Genomic DNA, 23,789 nt, shown 5'->3' on the forward strand with positions numbered 1-23,789 from the left:
CAAAGCAATCTAAAGCTAACAGTACTTTCACTCTTCTTGGAAATACCTGCTAAAGTTGGTAGCTATGATTGAAAAAGACAATGAACTCAGACAGGTATATATTGCAAAGCTGTATGTAATGAAAAAAAAATGAAACTGTCTTATTGCAACTAAGTCTTTAACAGTTTGAGCTTTTTTTTTTTTGGAGTTTAAGTTTCATTTCCCAAAATAGGACATCATAAACCAATGAAGACCATGTTTCTGGAATTTACATTGAAACATGCTTTCTTATTCATTCTGTACAGGTGCAAACAACTAGGATTCCTTTTGTTGAAATGGCCTACTATACAAGCACAATGATATTAGCTGTAAAAAATCTTTCATTGACAACAGTAATTTCACTCTGTACAGTTATTCTTATTATATGCTAGAAAAAGTTAATACTCCCAGAAAAAAGAAATGTGAATAATAATTTTAGATTCATAGTTTATAACTTGACAGTCATTGGCCACATATGGAAACAGGCTGCCCCTCTTGATGGATCAATGACAGGAGGTATGTTAATTAATATAGCAATGAGCCATCAATACAGGGTGCATAAGTAAGCTGTTATACACAGAGCCTGGAAACAGGATGGCAGAGGGGAACAAAGGCAGGACTGTCTTCAGTCCACAGAGAAATGCATCACTAACTGATTACTATACACTGTGGTATGAGGCTTTGACACTGAACTCATTGCTTATCTTGTTAAGAATTCTTCTGCCAGTATATTTCAAGTATGAAAGATGCATTTTTGAAGGGAGGAAATTATAAACCAACAGCTTTTCCACTGTTCTGAGACAAGAGGCTTTAAGAACATACCAAGAATCTCTTATTTGCATCCCTATTCCCCTCCCTCTTTTCAAATTCTCGGAATTATTTGGAACCTATTTTTCATCTCACTCAAAACACAGTCCAGCAGACGTCTCAACAATGACTCTGAGATCACTATGTCTGGCACTTTGCAGAATGATTTCTCTCTCTCCAAAATGAATGCAAGACCTTATCAGTCTGACAGGGTGGAGCAACACCACATGATACTACCACCTGTATCCTCTTGCTCAGTGTTCCAGATGTTGAAGGGCATCACTGTAGCTGCATAATATTTGTTTTCAGACAGTAGCCTCAGTGCAAACTAAGCCTCTACACATAGCCTTTCTAAACACAAAAAAAGACCCTATGATGCATTCATAACATGTAATTCATAAAGTGTATAACACACTTTTGTTTTATTCAAGCTCTTTCAAAGTTAGGCCACATAAGTTGCATGTAAAATTCACTACCTGCTACAAAGGCATTCCAGATTTCCATTTCCCCAGACACTGGGAGACAGGCACACAACAGTCTCACACTGAAAATGTGTGAACTAATGGCTGAAGTCAGTGAAATCTATTCTGCTCTCAGTCACATCAGAGAAAATCAGAAAGGACGGACTCCACAGGAGTCAGTAGAGTTACACTGATGTATAAACAGGAATGAAGACAGAATTAAGACCATTCAAATTCCAATCACAATCTAGAGGTCTGCCTGTCTGACGGATCAACATACCTTAACCCAAATTATTTGATTTATTATACATTCTCAAGTAAAAGTTTGATGAGGTTGGTTCAGAGAGACTCTTACTCAGCTAGGGATATGTCAGTCTGAATTGCCAAAATACAGTAAAACAGTCAATATGCCTTGTTATTTATGAGGTTATTAGTAACATCTTAAGTCCTGAAAACAAACCTTACTGGAGCATTTGTACATTGGAAGATACAGCAAAAACATTAATCAACACTCATATCACTTCTGCAAGGTGGAGAACAGTTAGCTTTGCTAACCAAGGAATTCATACAGGAAGTTGCAGTGACTCAGGACAGTCAACAAAAGCGGTGAAAGACATATGGTTAGAGTCCAGGACTGCCTTCCACAATGCACCACATGTCACCCAGACCACTGAGTCCAGGGTCCAAGCCTCTTCTTGTTTGCATCAGTTACAAATCTTATTTCTTTCAGCAGATTTTGAACTCCTGATTTACATGGATAGGAAGAAGGAATACAACTCTCCATATATATGGCTTGAATGTTTTCCTCATCCATCTCTGACATCCAGCCCCCAAATAGTCTCATTTGCTCTGCAAGCGGGGAAAAATGACCCTTCTCTATGTTAATAAAACATTAACATTCTCTCACTGAGTAACAGCACTCCTCTGAGCCAGCCTCATGCTAGAGGGAATCTTCATCTGTATCAATGTCACTGCTTGGTTTGTTCAATCTCTCAAATTCTTCTCCATCCTACAGGAATCAGAAGGAAAAGAGAATAATGTGAGCAAAAGTTATCTTGTTATTAATAAAACAATTTAGAAAAAAAGAGAAGAGAAGAATAAAGTTTATTTTGAAGGTATCACTTATATAATATCAAGACCCTGTAATTTAAATCTCTTACCAGTGTGTTATAATCTTGCTCTAGGATATACATGCTCATAAAAAAAAATCCCCTGTATCTTTAACACTTTTTAGTGAGCGCTCCCTAAACCAGCTTGTAGCCTATTCCTTCATCAGGAAGCCCGCTTACATAGTGCTATTTGGTTTTACCACAGCTGCTCAATTGTAAGTGCTACAATAGATAATGCCCAGTATACCAAAAACATATGACTTTGTGTTATTTACTGCTTGTTAAACAACAGCTGAAAAAGGCACCATGTGGAATTTCTGGAAAACCTATCTTCCAAGTTTAATGTTTCTTAAACAGAGACAGCACTCTGCTGGTTGCAACATGTATTACAGAACACATCTGTACAGGCAAACTAAAAGTACACAAACATTAACCCTTCCCCCTTAGACTGCTCTGCTCAACTGAATGACATATCTAAGAGGAAGACCTCCCTGTCATGTTCTAGTTAACTAGATTAGGACAAAAACCACTAATGGGCCTGGAGGAAATGTTCTGTAAGAAAAAAAAATGTGTTAAAACTCTGTATGTATTTAAACATTTCCTTTTTGTCTTCAGGTATCTTTGACTGAAGTAGAAAGAATCTTAATATCAAATATATCAACTTCTTCATGATACGGTCTCAGCTACACAGATTTATCAGTTCTACTTATGTACAATTATTTCCCAGACATCAATACCAATTTCTGAATGCCCAGGACCAGTAAAATAGTTTGGTTATAAAGGTTTCAAGAAAGGATTTGTACAAAGTTGAAGTTGCTCACAGGACTGTCTATAGTCACAGCAGGAAAGCAATGCTTACACAGGCTTCATGAATTGAAAAAGTGGTATATGCAAAGCAATACCCAATCAATTTAAAAGATTTTAAGAAATACTGAGGAGTTTTGGTGATTGAGGGATGAGTCCAGTCACGTACCAAATCAATCCTCCAAACATTCCATAGCATAAATGGAGGTGAAACAAAAAAGAAACCAGAAAAGACAAGTACTGAAAAGCCTTACCCCACTTGACCTCTCCCACGCATCTCCTTTGACGAGTTTGGTCCTTTCCCGCAGAGTAGCATATTCCAGGCCTCTTGGTTTACTGGCATTATAAATGAATATGGAGAGAAGCACTACAGGAGCTTCCAAAAAGAACTCTAGAGAAGGCCTGAAGTCAAAGATGACGAAAGAGACGGCGGTGATGATGACAGTGGTGATCTGAGCAGTCATAACATGGAACATATTGTCTCGGAACTTCAAGATGAAGGCTACAGACAGCCCCAGGAAAGCTGTGACAAATATGAGGGCCACCGAGAAGATGTTGTGCCCATAAAAGAAGCCACAATTCCCTATCTGCCTCCGGTCCTTAGCCTGCAGCCCCAGCATAAGCCCATTGAACAGCACCCCAAAGGCATACAGTTTGCTGTTCTGCATGAAGATGCTTTCAGCAAACTGATCCCCATCTTTCAAGATCTTTTCATTGTAGATGTTAGCCAGGGCAGAAATGAAACACTGCACTAGAATAAGCAGATGGCCCAGGCTGAGGCGGAGAGGTTTCAATGCTCCTGCCATGGTACTGGTGACATTCCACTGGAAGCTGGGAAGGAAACTTGGTGCTATGCAATTGCCCTTTTCCAGGCATGCTTCCTCAGGTCCGGCATAGAGAAGGCAGTGGTTAGATGGACTAAAAAACATATTGTGATGGAATCCATGTGCAGCCAAGCTTTGCTGATGGCCTCCAGTTCCTAGAGTCAGGGCAACGATGGACAGGAATAAAATCACCAGAGATGCCCACTGTACCCAAGAGAGTTTTCGCCTAGAAGTAGACAGAAAAAGCCACAAACTTTAGAAACACAGTGGCACAAATTATATGACAGGAGAACAAGCTCTATCAAACACCTAAAGACATAATGCCACAGATAAGGAGACAGAGACAGGCGCAAATTAAAATCTTGGCTTTTCCGAATTGACAGTAAAATGCCAAAACGCAGCATGCTTTTCTATGGCAAGGGGGGCCCAGACTGGCAATCACAGAAATACAAAATAGAGTATTCTGTAGAGATAATTTAAGGAAAGTCTTTCAAGATCATGTTAGTTCTAGATACTGACTGACAACTTAAAAGCAACTGTTGTCTCCATGGGAACACAGGTCTGATGGATAAAAAGAAATCACAGACAAAAAAAATCACCCTCTTTCTCTGGCAAACTTTTCCTATGCTTCACTTCCCCCATGATTTTGTGCCCTTTTCTAGTATTTTATGATGGTAAATCACATAAATCTATGAACGTAACTTGTAAGACTGTTAGAACTATTTATGCTATTTTTTCACTCAAGCAAAGCCTGTTTATCTTGGGGAAAAACAGAAATTTGGAACATTAAGTAAACTGTGACATCACAAAAGACATTAAACAACTGAGAAAAAGCATTTCAAGTCAGACTATCAGACACTGTTTTGGTATATTAACACCTGTAGAAAAGGCATCTTTGCTCCACGTTCAACACAAATGACTTTTTGAGTAGAGCATGAAGTTAATATCCATTTCCCTGTCAGTCTTTTCTGAATCTAAATCACACCGTAAAGAGCACAAATCAGGCAAAGTGGAACACATAGGAGTGAGAGTCTGGCTTTTGTCACATGAATAACGAAGAAAGGACATATAATTACTTTTTAAAACATACTATGCAGTTGACCAGAAACACATCAGGGCTTGCACAATATTACCGAAGACACCTCTATCTTTCACTCTTACATATCTCATCTCCTCTTGTTAGATTACATTTATATTCAATTAAGAATTACAACAGACTGGAAAGAAGTACTGTTAATCGTGAAATTTGAGATTTACCGTACACATGAAAGTACCCAAACCTTAATTCTGACCATCCTACAACTAGAGAACAACTGAAATCATGATTATATATTACAGTTGACCAAACGTGTAGAGATATGTAGGGACTCCTAATAAGCTATTATTTCCTACATCTTCAGACGTAGAAACAAAGCCATCTCTCTGAGTTGGTATAGCCACAAGAAAAGAGAATTACTGTTCCCATCAGACAAAGGGAAAGAATGTAGCTTAACTTCTTCATCAAGGCTAGGAAGATATAAAATTTAATTTACTTTAGTAAATACTACTTACTTTAGCACTATCCTGAAAAGAAGAGCTGTTGTTATAATGACAAAATTTGAGAAGAGTACAGCCATTGCCTAGAAAGAGAAGAAGGGGAACAAAGTTATACTCCAGACATAGCGTGGACATCAAAAGCCCACCAACTTCAAGTGTTCACCTTTGTGCAAAGTGTCAGAGTGAAAAGCATCATCCTGCTACTGAACTTTCCTTCTTACCCAAGTAGTAGAATAATATGCCCCTAAAATTACATTCAAGTCTTATTTCAAATTCTCAAGCAAACCACAAAGCCTAAGTTCCACTGTAGTGGGGAAAGCTGTATTGAAACAAAGGTGTGAGGAAACCAATCCAGTGGAAACCTTACTTATCAAAAAAGAAAATGGTTTAGTTTTCTGTCAGATCAGTTCCCCAGCCAGGCTGACCAGTTAGCTGCAAAACCAGCTGTGTCAGCATAAAGGAGGAAGTTGCTCCAAAATGGAAATAAGCAAAGAATAGGGGAAAGTGAGGCTGCTTCTGGCTGCAGTGCCAGCTTGCGGCATTCATGAAATCCCAGACTTGGACAAGGCACTTGCAGAAAATAAACTTCTTGTATGTCAAGTGCATTTGCTGTATCATTTATCAAAGGTAAGGAGGTGCTCAGCTTGAATTTTCAAGACTGCAACTGTTCTAAAAAATTCATCCATTTCAAAGTACAACTGAAGATAACTCTAAAGCTCCTGCCTAATTTGGGAATAGCTGTATAATAATGACTATGCCCTAATCCATGGCCATGATGCCAAGATGCAAGCTCCTTGTAGCAAGACTGTCTATTTGGTCTCTGTATTAGACACTCTACACAGGGACACTGGACCAAGATGAGGCTCTTTTAGGCACTGCAGTTACCATTAAAGATCAGAACCTACCAGCACCAGTGAGGGAAAAAGGTTCTTTTTGGGGTTGGGGGTGTTTCGCAAATTGTGCGTTATTCAGGACTGTCCTGTGCAGTCAGTACACGTTCAAAAATCTAGGCATCTGAACTCTTTTCTCCAACTCAGCCTCAGAGTGAGATCACTTTTTTAGACAATTTTACACAAAAACATATATGTATTCAGAAATGCAAAACACAGAATTTATCTTGAACTTTCACATCTGCATTTCCACATTCCAAATTCTGCAATAGCAGAGCCTTTTTCATTTGCCAGCAGAAAAGCACAGGCCCTTTTCCCATTACCTTAGTTCCACTCTATTCCAACATACTATCTGCTGAATAATAAATCTCATGAAACAGCACGACACAGGGTCTCAAGTAAACTGAAGACTGACACAAGACACCTGCCTAAGAAACCTGTGCTTAATTTTCCACTTTGCAAGATTACAACTCAATAAATATTCATGTTAGGTGAACACTGTGGAAGGAGAAAAATATTGAATAAATAAGTGAATCTGGCAGAAACCACTCTGGAAAAAAAAGGCTTGATGCAAAATGTACAAGTGTTCCACATATACTCTGGTTTTGCTTTACATTCAAAGCCCTCCATCCAACATGTCTGGTAACACGATATGATCAAAATCTATAGCAGGATAGTTACAAGGAATTAATTTTTAGTTGTTTTGTTCTCTAAGGCCTCAAGGGAGCTCTGTCCTAGATGAGGAGTAAGGAAAAAACTTACCAAAGATCGCCATGCCACTAACTTACATGTCACAGACAAAATCTCTAAAAAATAAGTTCTATCACTAGGAAATGTTAGCCACTAAAGAGTATCCATAGTTACAGCTGAAGCTTCAAGCAAAAATCTCACCAAAGCAACTTTACACTTCAGGCAACTACTCAGCCAGGTAATACTTAGTCCCAAACCTACTTAGTTTTTGAAGTCACATGAAACCAAGTTCAGTGAGGTATAGCCACCCTCTTTCAAGCACCCTGCCTCAACCTTTTCACTTTCATGGTCTTGTACACTATGAAAGTATTCTACCTTACAGGTATTTAGTTATCTTTTTTAATACTTGTTTACCATGACAAAGTCACAATTTCAGCTAACCCTCATAAAATATATCCAGTTAAAAGGTATAAGACACTACGAATTCTAAAAAAGAGGAATCTCAGAGCACATGTTCTCAGGGGAGAGAGATAGGGTATGTGGGGAGGCGTGTGTATAAAATATAAAAGCTGTGCATGTTACAAAAGATGACCTTAACTGAGCCAAATCAAATTCCTTAAGAAAGCAATAGTGTTTATGTAACTTTCTAAACATCAGGCTTTGCTATTACAAACATTATAGCTGAATCTCCTTCCTAAAGTAAAAAAAAAACCCACCCAACAACAAAAAACAAACCTCAAAAACACCACCACAAAACAACCCCACTACCACCAAAAAACCACAGAACCAAGCACCCATGCATGCTATTTTAAGCTATCCAACTCTTGATTTTAATTAGATTTTTCCAGCCAGGTCCTATTCTGGACTCTGGTCTGAACCTGACAGAAATGTAGACCTAAAAGGGCAGTATTTTAAAGAAAAATTCTGAAAGAGAAGGAACAGAAACATTTATACTTATTTTTAATGTCAAACAGGGGCAGCCACAGTATTTTATAGCAAGCACTAACCATCTGTTGCCATCTAATTTCAAACATAGATTCTGAACCAAAAAGTATCCCAGCATGAAAATAAAAGAAAGCACAAACTGTGCTATTTCCTGAGCATATGTAGATTCATCCAGAAGGATGAACGTAGCTAGAAGAAAGTACCAATTAGATTTTGTGCTTAAACATAACTAATAAACAAATGCAAGAATTAAGAGTCAAGCAGTTTTCTTCCTCCCCTTCTCAGTTTCAGTTACACTTACTCCCTTTGTGGGATTACATTTCTTCACTTTTCTTTGGAGTCAGTGAGGAAAGAAAACACGTCATCATATCAAGTCACACACATAAAGTGGTAGGAGCCACACAGAAAAGCGCGGCTCAAAAACTTGCAAGATTAACAAATGAGAAATACAGAGTTGAAGAAATCAAAGAAGGGAAACCACCAAAAACCTGCCTAGTACTTAAGCAATTCAGCCTACTTCTAAATCACTTTGGATGGAGAAAATACACACTATCCTCTACTGAGAGCTGTACAACACTGACCAGTGGGCAAGAGAATGGGAAGGTCTGGCCGGTCAGGTAACAGATCATTCTTTTACCTGCAAATTTTGCCTTGCCAGTGTTACAACTGTAGATAGTCTAAGGGCAATTTTACCTACCACCAAGACATTGGAAGATACTTTATTCAGTATATGTATACTTACTGGCTGGAGGTAGGACAGCACGTAGAAGACAATCAAGTTATCCAAAAAGTAAAGAAAGGCAGGAATTGACCATTTCATGGAATTACAAAAATTCTTCCAGGAAAGACATTCAAAGGGATGATCCAAACAACCCTCTGAAAGGAAAAGAAATCAGTAAGAAAGACATCTTTCTTATTATCGAAAGCCCATTCCCTTGTAACAGAATAGGTACTATTCTGTTTTCAGGAACACCGTTGGACTGAAAAAACTAAGCTACCACAGCCCTCCGGCAACATAGAGGAGAGATCCAGGGCACAACACACAGCTAGAGCAGCAATCCTGTGTCTACAGGCATTCACCTCCTTGCTTCAGCAGAGAAAACATCAGGGAACCTGTTACCCCCATCAGAGTATTTGTCCACTGGGATCAAAAATTCAATTATCAACCATTCTTTGAGGGCCAAAAAGCACCCCAAAGTCCCTACACAATAGTGACATCATTACTGGGTATCATTTTCTGATGATCTAATTTAGAACTGAAACAATGACAGACAGTGGATCTGTTCATGAACACCTGAAGGGCAGCCAGTAATGTCAGAAGTACAAAATAAACCAGAACTCAGTACCTGTAGCACACAGCACACGATCTGTGTCAAAAGAGAACATATAGGAAGAAGGAAGAAAGAAAGGACAAGGCACAAAGAATGACATTTACTTAGGTATTCAGGGGACACACACTCTAGGAGGAAGACTGTGATAGACTACTCTAGAGTTGGTGACAGAAGTACTTTGCTAGCACAGATTTAAGACTACACAATGTTATCTATTCCTCTTCTGAACCACCAACACATTGAATTCAGCAAAACTCAGACATCTGGAACAAAAAGGGAGAGAAAAAAAAAAAAAGAAAGAAAACCAGAAAACATAATCGGCAATAGCCAATGATGGCAAACACTGACTGAATACATTTACTGTCTTATGTATGTTTGCATTAAATGGTGGAGGTAAAAATTTCATCAGCTTTCCAGAGCCATGACTGTTACATGGAGAAGCGGACAAAAACAGCAGTTCAATTTAACATGAGTGTCCAGTGCCTGACTCCCTCTTCCAACTTAAACGTCTGTTTTCTGCCATATTGAAATGCTACGAAGTTAACCTCTCATCCTTTTTACATCAGGATAGAAAAGCCAAGAAAGAAAAAAGAAAAATAGCCTGCAATGCAAAATCAGTAGCTAGTGAAGCCTGACACCACTCTTTCTGAACAGCAAGATCTGTCTTCACAACAAAGCTACCTTGAATTATAACATTGATATGTTGCTTCTGACTCAAATACCACTACACACATACAAAGCCTCTTCAGTGGAAGGTCATGGTGCTTTTAAGTAAGAGCGGTCAGAACAACAGAACATAAAGGCCAATCCTTGAGTTAATGCAATTTATAAGCATCTGTTCAGTTGTGACTTCACAGTGAGGTGAATCCTATCATCCTAGCATGGTACTGTGTTAAAATTCTGAAAATGTTAGACTGTGTCTTCATTACACTTTCTAATTCAACTTACCTGTCCCCATTTCAGCTACCATACACAAAACCCAAGAACACCTGAATTTACAGCACAAAGCAGAGTTATAAAGTTTAGTTTTAACTCTGCATGGAAGACACAATTCCACTGAACCTTACCAGAAGGACCTACTCCATACTACTACATGCGAATCTATCATTTAAAAAAACAAACAAACAAAAAAACCCACAATAAAAAAAGGGGATTTTAAATACAACAAATCTTAGAAACTCAACACATTTTAGTTATTTTAAACATAGGTACTTACCTTTTTTCTTAACCCATAGTGCCAATACCATGCACAGGACCAGTTTTACTACTTCAGAACATATGTTCACTGTTGTAGGAAGGTAATCATACTTGTTATCTGTAGGATTCAGCAAATCAGAGTACACAATCAGATTCTGTTTCCTGAGTTCATAATTAGAGCAAGAAACTATTTTAACCCCTCCAGTCAGAATTTTAGCCACTTTCCATAAGTACAAAAGGCTGTGTCAGCATTTTCATGATAAATATTCCAATTTTTATGATAGACAACTTCCTGAACAGTCTCCTTTCTAGGTTGAAATCTTTACTCATTTGGTCAGTTTACAGCAGAACTTTTTGGAAGAACTCAAGAACATTGCTGTTCTAAAAAAAATTTAAAATAGGTATGTTTTCTCCGAACAGCAGTATGCTATTTTTTCCCCTCACAAAAAATGGCTTCCAGGATGACACAACCTTCTTCCAGGACTACCTCTTTTCTTTGTTAGCATATCTTGCTAATACTCGGCAAAAGGAGAAGCAGTCATACTAGCCAGTTATAGCACACCCACTACGATACCACTTTTCTCCCAAGACTGTTGGCAAGACAAATATTTCAGTCAAGACATGTAACCCTCGATAGTGCTTACACAACAATTCAGTCTTTGAAAATCAGCTATAAAATAATCCACTGCCTCATCTTTTAAGGGTGAATCTCCACATGGATCGCACTTTGCAACCCAACTTACCACTCCATGTTAGACCTGTGACTATACAGAGATTTTCCAGCACAGAAATACATGTCGCTATTTATATAATTGAACGTTTATGCCAAGAACTCTGGAGGCAGAGAACTACGCTTTTGGGTGTCTGTTTTACCCCAAATACCAACTCCTTCTTATTTGAGGTACGTTATATTTATTGCCCAACAGCACCTTCATTGGCAGAATACTTCATCAAAAGGATTCGACTTGAGCCCAACGCAATAAACACTCCTCCAAGCAGAAAGGTATAGACGGTTGTCTTGGAGCAAAACACAAATCTATTACAGCACTTGGTCTTCATTGTGCTGTCTCGCTGTCAATGCCCTTTGGATGACAAAACAAAAATACGCCGTAAGTAGCACTTCCAGAACCTGGTTAAACAAGGGGAAATGTGTGTATTTTACTGCTTTATGTTATTTTATACAAAGATGCTTACGTCACAAGCCACGATCTCATTCTACAGTTATCTTTTTTCTTTTTTATTAAAAAAAACCCCACAAAATTAAGAGACCAAAAGGATATGACACGAGGACCAGCGAAGGGAGATAAACAATATATATATACACAGTGACTCAGAGGGTGGCACAAAGGGGCCAGTTTGTCTGAAGAGTTCACCTATGGAATACTGATCAGCTAAAAGGATTACGTGAATTACATGCTTATTTTCCTTTAATATTTTTGAAAGCGTTCTTGTTCCTGATTCCAAGGAAAAGTTTTACAGCTGCGGAGCGAGAGCAACACCTCAGGGATGACCTGGCGCTTACTCGGCACCGGCTTGTGCCCAGAAGGCAGGGGAGGACTGCGGACCGCAGGAGGCAGAGCCCGAGCGGTACCCGCCTTCTCCGCCTCCAGCGCTGCCGTTACTCGGCCGACCCGTTAACGGGCTCACAGGTGCGAAAAACCTTCGGGCCGGTTGCGGCGGGCGGACCGTCCGTTAACGGCCGGGACTTCCGTTAACGGCCGCCGCGGACTCGCGCCGTCCTACCCCAGCGGGGCCGGCCGGAGCGCGCGTTGGCACCACCAACGGCCCCGGGGCGGCAGGGAGCGCCCGGCTCCGCGGGCCCCGGGGAGACGCGGGGCGAACACCCACCTCGCAGCGGTGGCGAGAGCGCGGCCGGTAAGCGCCGCCGAGCGCTCCCCGGCGCCGAAGGAACGCTCGCTCGCCTGGCTTCGCTGACCGCCGTCTGCCACGTCGTTACCTCAGGTCGACGCGCGGCTGCAGCCAGGAGCGGGGCCGCAGCCGCGCCGCGGGGTGAGGCGGGCCCCGGGGCGGCAGCGGCGGCGGCCGGTGCTCAGAGGCCGCGACCGGGCGCACGGGCTCCCAGGAGACCGCCACACCGCGCTCCCCCTCGCCCCCGCTGCACGCCCCCAACGCCCATCACCCGACCAAGCCCGCGGGAGCACGGCCAGCCCCTCAGCGTCCCACCGCAGAGCTTCCCCCCCCGCCCGCCACGCCGCAACCTGTGGGGCGCTGCCCGGCTCCCGCCCCGCCTCACCCGCACCGGCCTCACCTGGCGGGGGGGGGGGAGGGGGGGCGGAGCCCTCCCGCCCGGCAGCGCGCGCCCCCTGGCCGCCCTCCCCGCGCCGCCGCCCAGCGCGGGCGCGCGCGCCCGCATGCTCTTTGACAACCGGCCCCGCCCCTCCCGGCATCTCCGGCCACGTGACCGCGGGCAACCGGGCTCCACCCCGGCTCTCTCTCGCCCGCCCTCGTCCCCTCAGACACGTGATTCGCCCCCTCCCCCCCCCCGTCTCTTCCCGTGGACGGCGGGGCGCGCGTGCGCGCGAGGCGTGAGCAGCTTCCCGCCTTGCGCGCGCACACGCCGAGGGGCGGGGCAGCGGCGGCGCAGGCGCATCGCCGCTGGGGCGGGCGCGACGCGGCGTTGAGCGCCGGTGTATCGTCACGCGTGTGCGACATGGAGTGGGCGGGAAGAGCGCAGGGAAGGGCGGGGGAGGGCACTGTGCGTCACGTGACCGGCGGGGAGGCGGGGCTGCCGGGGCTGCTGCCGCCGCCGCCGCGGAGATCGTTGGCCGAGGGGCGGGGGAGCCGGTCGTCCTCCTCCTCGCGGGGCCCGCCGGCAGTATGCAGAACGTCATCAACACGGTGAAGGGGAAGGCCCTGGAGGTGGCCGAGTACCTCACTCCCGTGCTCAAGGTGCCGGTCCGCGCGGGAGCCTGGCGGCGGGGGCGGGGTGCAGGGAGGGGAGGCGCGCGCTGCCTGAGGCGCTGGAGCCGTTACCGGTCGGGGGACGCGCCCGCCCTTTTTGCGGCGGGGCGGCCGCGGAACCCTCAGCCGCCGGGGTCGCGGGTGCCGACGGAGCGGCCCCGGCCCCTTCCCCACCCCATCCGGGGTGTCGCCCGCAGTGCGGCCGCTGCCCGCCCGCTGGCGGCTCCTTACCGCGGCTCCCGCCTGCGCGGGCGGTTTTCCCTGCCGCCCCGGTGGGGTGTGAGGGGCGGCCGGGAGTCGCTCCGCCTTCCCGGAAGCCGAGCGGTGGCCGCGGCTTCGTTTGTCGTCCGGGTCCGGGGAACTCCGTCGTTGCGGTGGCTTTAGGCAGCCGGCGGAGGGTCTCCGAGGGCGCGGTGCTCCCTCACGCCTCAGGGGGAGGTTGTGCTGGGGGCAGCCTTGCGGCGGCAACGCCATCGGCCCTCGGCCCGCACCGGGGTGTGCGGGATGGAGGGAAGTCGAGTTGGAGCTCCTGTGCTGTTAGGGGGGGGAGCATTCACCTCGGAGGTGCGGGCCTTCGAAGCCCGGGTGTCGCTGGTCCTACTGCTGCAGGAGCAGCTTATTTGTTGCTGTTTTCTATTAAAGTGGCTAAACTTCAACTGATAGTGCGACCAGGAATGGAAACCCAAAGGTGTTCGTGTACTGGTAGGCTTAAGCCTGGTTTCAGGAATGTGTTGCAATGGTTATTTGGGTAAGAGTGCAACTTCCCTCAGCTGACAGAAAAAACACCTAGTCACATCTTCATGATGTGAGCAGGTGTAAAGTTATGTAGTGTGGCTTATTTCTGTATCAGCGTTACTATACTAATAGAAGCCTCCATGTGCTAAAGTAACTGCGAATAGTAGAAATGGGCTGTTTGGTTCTTGAGAGCAAATTGTAACAGTCTGCTTGTAAAGGTGGGCAGCACGGCTGTTACAGTTCCTGTTACTGCTTATTCAGGTAGAAACAACTTGTAGGTGGTTTTCTGCAGTTGTTAGACTACACCCCATCTTCTGCCTCCTATTTACAAATACTTTTTCATGTAAAACCCAACTTGGTGTGTTAACTTGTCAGCCATTCTTTCACATTTTTCCATGTTTTTGAAAAAATAATTCTACTGTAATTGTTTATGACAGCAGCCTCTCTGCCTGTGGTTTTATGGTGTGACCTTCTATATGCCTTGTGCTCTGCGGCTTAGATCTTCAGGCAGAAGGCAGTGATACTCAATTATTAATTGAACCTGTCCCTCTGTGGTATATAGTATGCTCTTGCCTGGATAGTAGACCTTTCTAGATTTCCCCACCAATGTGATATCTATGAGCTGCAGTGAAGTTGTGGCATGGAAAGGTCAACTGACTTGTTTACCATAGTACAGTTGCTGTTGCACAGCTGGTGCAATAGCAGAGGAATTCTTGTGCCCAGATGTACTATTGGGAGGAGGCCAGGAGTAGACCCTCCCACAAATGGGAGGTGATAATATTACGTGTATATTTTCCCTTTGCAAGGGGTTGAAATAAATGCTCCAACTTGGTAACTTCGGAAAGAAACTAGACCTGTGTCTCTCACTAGCTTACACACCACAGAATGTACAGAGGTGAAAAAGTGAACTGTTTACCTTCAGGGAACAGAGGATGGTTATTTTACATATTTTCCTTATGTAATTCCAGAAATGCAAGTTTGTGCATGTTGCCTACTACTTATAGTTCATTTTGAGGTTAAATAGTAAGTTGTCTCCACTGTGGTGTTGCATAATGTGTTATTGAGAATTCCCAGTTTTACAGCAATCCAAATTGCTAAATTAGCATTGTTTTAGTTTCTTTGATTTCTGTTAACTAGCATATAGTGATGCTATGGTGTTTGTAGAGCTGCTGTTTTGCTTAATCTTGTTCTTAAATGTCTCTTCTTTAGAAGTGAGGGAGAAAGTAAGTAATCAGTATTGTATGAAACAGGTGTGCTTATTTCCTTTTACATAGCACAGGTGATAGCATGCACCAGGGTGAAGCATCAAGAATAACAAAGTTAAGGGGTGGCTGGTTTTCTTTAATGATTTAATAAGGTGAAGTTGTAACTAAAAGTGAGGTACTTTTCAGTTGCTGCTTTTTAGTCTTGATAGAAAAAAATTGTGAGTTCTTTAGGGCAAGAAGTTCTGCAGTAATCGATGATGCAAAAACTTGAAAAGTGAGCTGTGCCATGGTTGAAATTGTATTCTTTTTCAAAAGCTATTCTTAGATAGCTGTATTGCTGGGGAACACTAGGTTTCCTTGGTGCTTGAGACTTTTCTGAAGAAAAAAAACAGAACAGAAACAGAAGTCTGAAACAAAATACACTTACTCTGGATTTGAATACGCTAAAAAATGTTGTATCTTTAAACTTCATAAATGTTGTCCTTAATGCAAAAGTACTTCATTTGTCCATACAGAACTAAATCATGTTGCCATCTATTCTTTCATCCATAAAAAAGTGACAATATGAGAAAATCAAAACTGTTTCCATGGGTTGCATAATGAAGGCACAGAAATGGGTATAAAAAAAAGTTAATAACTAAGTCTTTCTACATAACTTTTCCTACCACAGAGAAAAGTCAGTTTGGTCATTCATTTCATGACCTTTCTTAACTGCAAAGCCTCATATTGATGCATTGCAGTGCTGGTCAGTGCCTAGAACAGTTCCAAAGTCCTGACTGTGAGAATCACTGATTCTAGCTGGTTTTCTGTCTTTTACTGGCAAATGTAATACTGAGTGCCAGGGATCTTTTCTTCATTGTTGATATAATTGGCTGTAGCAAAAAAAATTATTTCAAATATGTGATCTTTTTTCATAATACCCCACATTCTGCAACAAGTAATTTTGTTGAGCCTTACATTATAGAATATGGAAGTAAGCTGCCTATCAGCTCTGGCAGAAGTTGCCCCCAAGCTGATTGACAGATCTCTGTGGACAGAGCTAGTTCCAAGACAAAAGTAGAGCAGATGCTTTTCTTACCAGTAAGGTGGGGTTTGTCACAAGTTCTGAAAATTTCTAAACTTTCTTTATTGCAGGAGTCCAAGTTTAAAGAAACTGGAGTAATTACACCTGAAGAAGTAAGTAGAAACTTTGAAATACATTTTGAAAGTAATGATAAATTTTACTAAAAAATGACCATGTTCGTCTTGAACAGTTCATGTCTTTGCCAACTAATTATTACTTCTTGAAACAATTTCCATGAAGTGGAAGTTCTCAGTAGCCTTTTTACTCTACAGATGCAGTAGATCAACAGAATTCCTCTTGAGATGGCACTTGACATCTGAATGTGGGATGCTTTTTTCCTATATTATGTCATGAAAGGCTTGTAAGGAAGCTCATGCTGGGCCAACAGCTCCGTTTGTCATGGGAGTTCAAGACTAAAACAGGAATATATTTATTTCAGAAGTCTTTCCCGTAAGCAACTCAAAAGGGAACTTGTATCTTGGGAACAGTCTTTGCTTACCTCAATTTTGATTCCTTCCGAGGCTCTGGCTAAACCATTACATGAGTTTGTCCACACCAAGTATCTAATGATTATTTTTTCCTTCTTCTTCACTATAGACCACTTCAGGCTGGTTGTATTTTGGAATGCTGCCAAGCAGTTGTAGTTTTTAAGGAGTCTGCTGTGAACAGAAACAAACAGGATTTTTTTCTAGAATAGTAAGAACACTTATTGTGCAGTGCTATTTTGACTTGCCCATTCTGCTTTTTCTCATATTAAAGTGCTACTGTTCTGAACATACATTGTCTTTACAGAGGTATGAGAAAAAAAATGTTAAGACTGTTAGGTAGAATGAAAGAAAAATGAGACAGAATGCACAAATGTGAAGATGGGATGGAAAAAGGTGGAACAAATGATGACTGACGCAGGTGGATAATGTGGACAGAAGTATCTTTCCTAACGTTGGTACCTGGCATTTTTCTGCTACATTGCATGGCAAGAAAGCACTTGTGCTTTCTATGATCCAGAAGAGTGCTGGTCAGAAAAACAGGCTTAGCAACATGATGTTCTGCTGTTCTGATAACCATGCATATATGTGTGTGTACATAAATGTTTATATATTACATAGTGATATATTTATATATAAAACAAGTATAACAGAGAAAGTCTAGACAAATGTTCTACTAATGCTTACTCCCTTCTTGATCTATGGGAGAAAACTTTGCAGTAGTACTGAAAGAAAAGGTACCATCTATAGAACGTAGCAAGAGCCCACTGTGTTACATTAAATGGTTTGCAGCAACACCAGTAAGAATGTGAATAATATGTATTGTCTGTTTAAAGTTAGATGCTGACGGGATAAATAAATTGGATTCTACAAAGCACTAGTCAAGGGAAACAATACGGCAAGATTAGTGTTTTGTTAAGTTTAGATGAGACTGGAGCATGGATCTGCTGATTGTCCCTTTGACAGTCTTTCTTCTTCCCTGATGATTTTAGTCTTATATAGTAATGATTACTCAAGAAGAATCGACACTCATGGATAATGATGCTAGGATGTTATCTTTGAATGAGTTTGGATTTCTTGGGTAATGAATCTCAATTCAACTGTGTTTTGGTCTGAGATGCTGACTGTTTTACAGACTTCCTGGGGTTCCTGTGGCTTGCTTCTGAAGATGAATCAATTAGTGATAAGGCTAAAGATGACTTATTAATCAAACTCAACACTTACTCCCTCTTTTCATATATCTGTGTACTTGATTTAATTGCAACAAATTCTTGCCTGTCATGAGTTGTTACTAGTTAATACCTCAGAAAGATAACACCTGTTTTCATTTGATATGTAAGTACAGGAAAATCTTAAAAATCATTCTTTCCAGAAGTAGAAATAAGATGTCCTAAAATTGATCTCTTGTCACTTTTGCAATATTGATTTAGGTATGAAATAGCATTAGCGCTTGAGAAATAGAAAGTGAAAGCAGCTAGATAATGTTGCTGCCTAAGCTGAAGAGAATGCAAATGGAATTTTAAGTATTGTTTTAGGTTTTTGTATCTGCTAGACCCACAAAGAACACTTTAAATTTTTTTCATCTTTAATAATGTATTTTAACATTGGTGCCACAAACAGTGTTCCAGTTCCTTAAATGGAGAATTTTAAATAATTCTGGAGTTTCATGTGTTGTCATTATGTAAAGGGTAATGAGTTTTAAAATTTCCATGTGTATTAGGAGGGATTGCTGTTTTCTTTAAAGTGACGATTTCAGTTTTGCTGGAGACTTTTGTTGAAAAAGGGGGGAAAGAAAGCAGTTTTTCAGAGATTAAATCTGTTAATCCATATGCAGTGCATGTTGTGGTGTTTGCCACTACGCTGATATGCCTCGCTTTGGAGGACATGGTGAGAAAATGGCTGACACACTGCAAGCCTGTTGTGTCATTCTATTATAGCTTCTGTTCAAGTAGGAAGTACCTTTTTATAAACTGCCATTTTAAGGCAAGAAAACAGCTGTAGCAATAGGTGTGTACCTCATTTTCAAAAGTCACTGGTGCAAAGACCACACAAATCACTCTTCTAACGTGTACAAAAGATGTGTACAAAAAATAAGTCCAGTGGGTTAGACTTTGCTGGGTGAATTTTGACTTTGTACACAAGTCTAGCATGAGTTTTCCAATATTGCTTTGCAATAATGATGTAATTTTATAAAATCCTTTATTTCTGATGCTAAGAACAAGTAGAGTGAAGATTTTAAAAAGCTGTTTCTTCAGAAAAAAACTTTATAAGTTTTTCAGTGTACTGATTGGTTATCCATATTTAGTTAACATCAGTGGTGAACGATTATAGTGATGGTCATTACTTAAAATGCATGCTGTTTATTCCTCTGTTGCAGTTCTCTCACTGATTCAATGAATTTGTCAGTCTCACTTTTCTTCTTGCTGCAAAATTGTTTTGAACACTGAAAGAGAATTAAGGGTTTTTTTACATTAAGCTCTTCATTGTCTTCGTAAAACTTTGAAGAGTGGCAAATAAAAAGTTTCTTCATCACAGAGTAAACAATGTTACTGGATCTAGAAACTGTTTTGCTTGTTACGGGACCGGTAGGTAATATCACAGTTTTTTAAACTTTATCCGAATTTGCTGTTGTGCTTAGCATGCATTTCCTCCAGGTGAAGACAATTTAGTCTTTGTGTTTTCATAGTTAGCTGAGATATGGAGTTAAAATAAAGCATCAAACCAATATAAACAGTTACTAGTTACACAGTTAATCTATCAAAGGAATGTGCAACTGAAATATTAATATTGAGAAAAATTGGAAATTGTTTCCTTATGCCATATTTAACAGTACTTTAATTTTTTTTCCTGCCTTAACAGTTTGTCGCAGCTGGAGATCACTTAGTTCACCACTGTCCTACTTGGCAATGGTAAGTAAAATTAAAAGAATTATAGAAAACTAGCATCCCTACCTATGCTTTGATGTGTTTCCATTGGATGCAACTATACAGTTGTCTCATTTCAGAACAGTAACTATACAGTTGTCTCATTTCAGAACAGTACATGGACTCTTCCAGTAGAACTTCTGCTGGTTTTGTGATGGTTTTATGATCCTTAAGGCAGGCAGGACTTATTGCTCTGTGTAGCAGTAGTTGAGATGAGGATTTGTTTGGGGATTTGTTTGTTTGTTTTCCTAAAGTTTTAGAGGAAATAAGCTAAGTACGTAGTGTGAATGCTTTCAGTGCTTAGCTGCAGTAGCAGCATGTCTCCCTGAGCTTGTCTTGGTGATTGGTGATTGAAAATGCAAAAGCCATGTGCAGCTGGAATTGCTAGGAAGTAGTTGTAATTGGTATATTTTAGACAAGCATTTGTTAGTTAAATATGTTCAAGTTGGCCAACATCAGATCACTTTGTGCAGCATTTGCCCTTGGAAATCCATTATCTTTCATGTACGATAAGGGTGCAAATAGGGTGCTTCCTCATGTTTTACTGGTATCTTGCATTATAAAACTAATTAGTGCCTAGATGGGCATTGTCTATGCAGTTGGTATCATCAAGGTTCTTGGCTCTATAGTGGGCTGTGAATTACTGAAGGAGGAGGAGTTATGCTTGAATCATTGTTTCTTGCCCTTTTACGGTCTCCTTCAGAGGAAACATAATGTTGAGTCTGGCCTATGTGCCAGCAGTTTGGAACAGGCTATTTAGAATGTTACTCTTATTTCAAACCAAAAACCACTGAAGGTGAAAGCAAATGCTTGAGTAATGTGAACTTGGCAAAGATTACTTGAGTTGTAGTGACTATGGGCAGGTTTTATATTTATAGAGGTCTATTTCTTGCTTTTTCTGAGGTTGCTTTCTTCAGCCGTTTGGGACTATGTTGTTGCTGATCCTAGAAAATTTCTTATAGACTAGATTGTCCTGTCAACCTGTCTTTGGCCATCTCAAAGTGAAAGCAGTTTTTGAAGCTGAAAATAGTTTTGATCCAAACTCCATAGTTTAGGGGTGGCCAACCTTTTTGACCCCATACCTATATCAAAGTCTTTGTATAGGGAAGAGTAAAGGCATAGCAAACAGATTCTGAGAATAGGTCAAGAGAGGTATATAAAATATTCCTGATAAACACTGGAAATAGAAGGGGTTTTTTGTTTGCAGATCATCAAATTCTCAACCTTTTATGGTGCACTTCATTTTACAGGGCTTCAGGAGAAGAACTAAAAGTCAAGGCTTATCTGCCAACAGACAAACAGTTTTTGGTAACTAAAAATGGTAAGGCTGAAGTTTAAATATAAGTATTCTTAGGATTGATAGCATGGTTGACTGTGCTATCAACTCTACTGATTGTCTGTATTGACAGGGAAAGCAAATATCTTGCACTTTGGATGCTTTGGCTTTGCAATATTAAAAAGTTTTTCCTGCACATCTAAAATCTTTTCCTTAGACCAGTTGTTAGCAGGGCTTTATACTAGTAATACAGCTTGCCTTGATGAAGCAGAAATGAAGTTTAAACATTATAAACCTCCTTGTATGTCTTTCTTTTCTCCTGTCCTTCAACTCATATTCAGTGTCTAAAAGGAAAATGTTTATTTTCCTCATTCTTTTGGAAAACTCAGGCTATTGAAGTGTTCGTAAAATGTCTTTCATAATGACACTGATACTTCTACTTCAGATAGTAATTAATGTCACTATCCCTGTCAATAACAATAATATAAAATACAATTTTAAATACAATTTTGATCAGCTTCATGGTTGTGTATATATAATACTTGTGGTGACTAGCTTTTTTATGGATGAGAAGGCTAACATCTTGGCACAACCACGGGGAAATAATTTTCTCAGAAGATATTGTATGAAGATGTGTCAAAGATAACGCCATTAGATGAACCTTTAGTACTAAGAACAGCCTGAGGAGATTTTTACCTGCAATGGGTTGTATTTTATACTTGGATTTCGCTTGTTGGCTTTTGGAGTCTTGCAGTGTGCTATCATGTGAAAATGCTTACAGTAGTGTTGGACGGGCTTTCCTAAGATGGTCCTGATGGCTGGATGGCCAGGTGATCTACTTTGTTTCTCTCCCCCTGCCCCCACTTCCAGGGTCCCTCATTGCTCTGATCCTTCTAGATCACATTTCAAAATAACGTGTTTCCTGCTGATGGTAACACATTGGCCTACCACCTGAGTAAAAGTTGTGGGCTATGGGTGGAGGCCAGGAGCTGTCCTACAGACCTCATTTTGGAAGTCTTTGAAGAACTCTTCACTGTGACTTTCACACCCCTCTCCTCCCTTTCTGAAAGGTCTAAGGGCAATTTACAAATTCTGCACTTCATGCAGCGGGGGGGGGGGGGGGGGGGGGGGGGAGGTGGGTGTTTCTCCATATTAGTACAAAAGGAGCATTTTTAACATAGTCCTTGTTTATGATGTTGGATAATGCCTGTTTTGCCTTAATCAGATCTGCATTTTTTCTTTGACTATTTTCTGAACACTTTGTATGAATCTGTACTTGAATGGCTCTGTAACGCATATGACTATAGTTCCTGTAAATAACATATTAATACTAATCTCTTCCAAACTTCTAGATGTTAATTTATAATTAAGCATACCTAATACATCACATAAATAGCTAATGCAAACTTTTAGCAGAATTCTGAAGACAAATTAGTTCAGTAAACTGATGCTAATCCAGGCAAAGTTGTACTTAAACTAAAAGTTGCTTAGCAATGTGAAGAAAACAAATAGGTTGTCTCCAGTTGTTAGCAAATGAGAAGTTAATTCTTTTCTAATCCTTAAGAGTGTGGATGAAAGTGCTCTAATGGGTAACAGAAGAATGAACTTTTAAGGCCACTGCAAGCGTTGTACTGTACATGAAATAAAATATCTGGTACAGCACATAAACATTTTTTTAAGTTCATGCATTTGCAATTGAAATATACCTTTAGGATTCCTTAAATAAGGATGTATGAGAGACTACCATATTTCAGAAGGCCTTGTAGAATAATTTGTTGCTCCAGTCTGGTTTTGTATAGGAGTGACTGCATTTGTTTTGTTTTGCAATTTTTTTGCAGTGCCATGCTACAAAAGATGTAAGCAGATGGAGTACTCGGATGAGCAGGAAGCAATTATAGAAGAAGATGATGGTGATGGGGGATGGGTAGACACTTTTCACAATGCAGGTATTCAAAGTCTTTTTTCAGACTTTGCGTTGGTAATCTGAAAGATTTTCAGTTTCCACTCTTAGAAGGTAAAATCTTTCTTATATATAGATGACTGTGTACTAGTATCTAATCTGGAAGAAATAAGTTGCGTTGCCAGCTACCCACCTGATTGGTACAGGACTGGCTTAGGTGTTTAACTGTATGGCTGTGTATGCCAGAAACAGCTACTTTTCAGAGGTGTTGACAATAAATTATTTCAGTATTCTTTTATTAAAGTTCTAGGAAGTTATTTTTAAAAATGAGCTTATTCCTTAGTAAGGAGATCCTATGAAGAGAACGCTGGTTTAAATTAGTTGTTTGAAGAATATGCAAATTACTCTTTTTTTGCAAGACTGCATGTGAAGCGCATTGAGATCTTTATCTTAAAGATGACCTTAACTAATTTAATTATTTCAGTGTTTCCCATTCTGTTGAATTGTTGGATTGAACTAAAAGGGAGAATTGTTAGAAAATGAATATTATCTTAGTATCTGAGGTCACTGAGTGAAGGAGGGCAGGAGGGGTGGTGGCACTAAGAAGAAAGAAAATACTGTTAAATACAGAGATAAGTGTGGGAGATGATCCTTTTTTACACTAAGT

General features: G+C 41.0%; 2 protein-coding genes across 3 annotated transcripts in view; one reads left to right on the forward strand and one right to left on the reverse strand.

Moving 5' to 3' along the window:
• Positions 1 to 1,240: 1,240 nt before the first annotated feature.
• On the reverse strand, positions 1,241 to 12,604 carry SLC35A5 (solute carrier family 35 member A5). 2 transcript variants are annotated; one of them, XM_049824522.1, is made up of 7 exons: positions 12,461 to 12,604; positions 11,542 to 11,694; positions 10,632 to 10,730; positions 8,827 to 8,960; positions 5,575 to 5,642; positions 3,454 to 4,249; positions 1,241 to 2,295 (listed from the first exon to the last, which is right to left on the reverse strand). In XM_049824522.1, the coding sequence occupies exons 2-7, from the start codon at positions 11,669 to 11,671 to the stop codon at positions 2,227 to 2,229; spliced, it is 1,296 nt and encodes a 431-aa protein (XP_049680479.1). In that variant the 5' UTR covers positions 11,672 to 11,694; positions 12,461 to 12,604; the 3' UTR covers positions 1,241 to 2,226. The 2 variants fall into 2 exon arrangements, with proteins under 2 accessions (XP_049680479.1, XP_049680480.1); XM_049824523.1 differs by lacking the exons at positions 8,827 to 8,960; positions 11,542 to 11,694; positions 12,461 to 12,604 and having other exon boundaries at positions 10,632 to 10,732.
• Positions 12,605 to 13,357: 753 nt separating this feature from the next.
• ATG3 (autophagy related 3) overlaps positions 13,358 to 23,789 on the forward strand; it is a 31,427-nt gene continuing 20,995 nt past the window's right edge. Inside the window, 5 exon segments of the mRNA XM_049825018.1 lie at positions 13,358 to 13,522; positions 16,609 to 16,650; positions 19,882 to 19,931; positions 21,197 to 21,267; positions 23,061 to 23,168. Coding sequence (XP_049680975.1) covers positions 13,451 to 13,522; positions 16,609 to 16,650; positions 19,882 to 19,931; positions 21,197 to 21,267; positions 23,061 to 23,168 — 343 coding nt within the window. The 5' untranslated portion in view covers positions 13,358 to 13,450.

The sequence above is a fragment of the Accipiter gentilis genome, chromosome 21 (genome assembly GCF_929443795.1).
Source record: "Accipiter gentilis chromosome 21, bAccGen1.1, whole genome shotgun sequence".
Lineage (NCBI taxonomy): Eukaryota > Metazoa > Chordata > Aves > Accipitriformes > Accipitridae > Astur > Astur gentilis.

Coding starts and splice junctions, on each gene's coding strand:
- SLC35A5 (XM_049824522.1), bottom strand. CDS start 11,671: ATGAAGACCAAGTGCTGTAATAGATTTGTGTTTTGCTCCAAGACAACC. Junction 10,731..11,541: donor GAAGTATTCTGCCAATGAAG/GTGCTGTTGGGC, acceptor TGAATCCTACAG/ATAACAAGTATGATTACCTT. Junction 2,296..3,453: donor CGTGGGAGAGGTCAAGTGGG/GTAAGGCTTTTC, acceptor TGATTCCTGTAG/GATGGAGAAGAATTTGAGAG.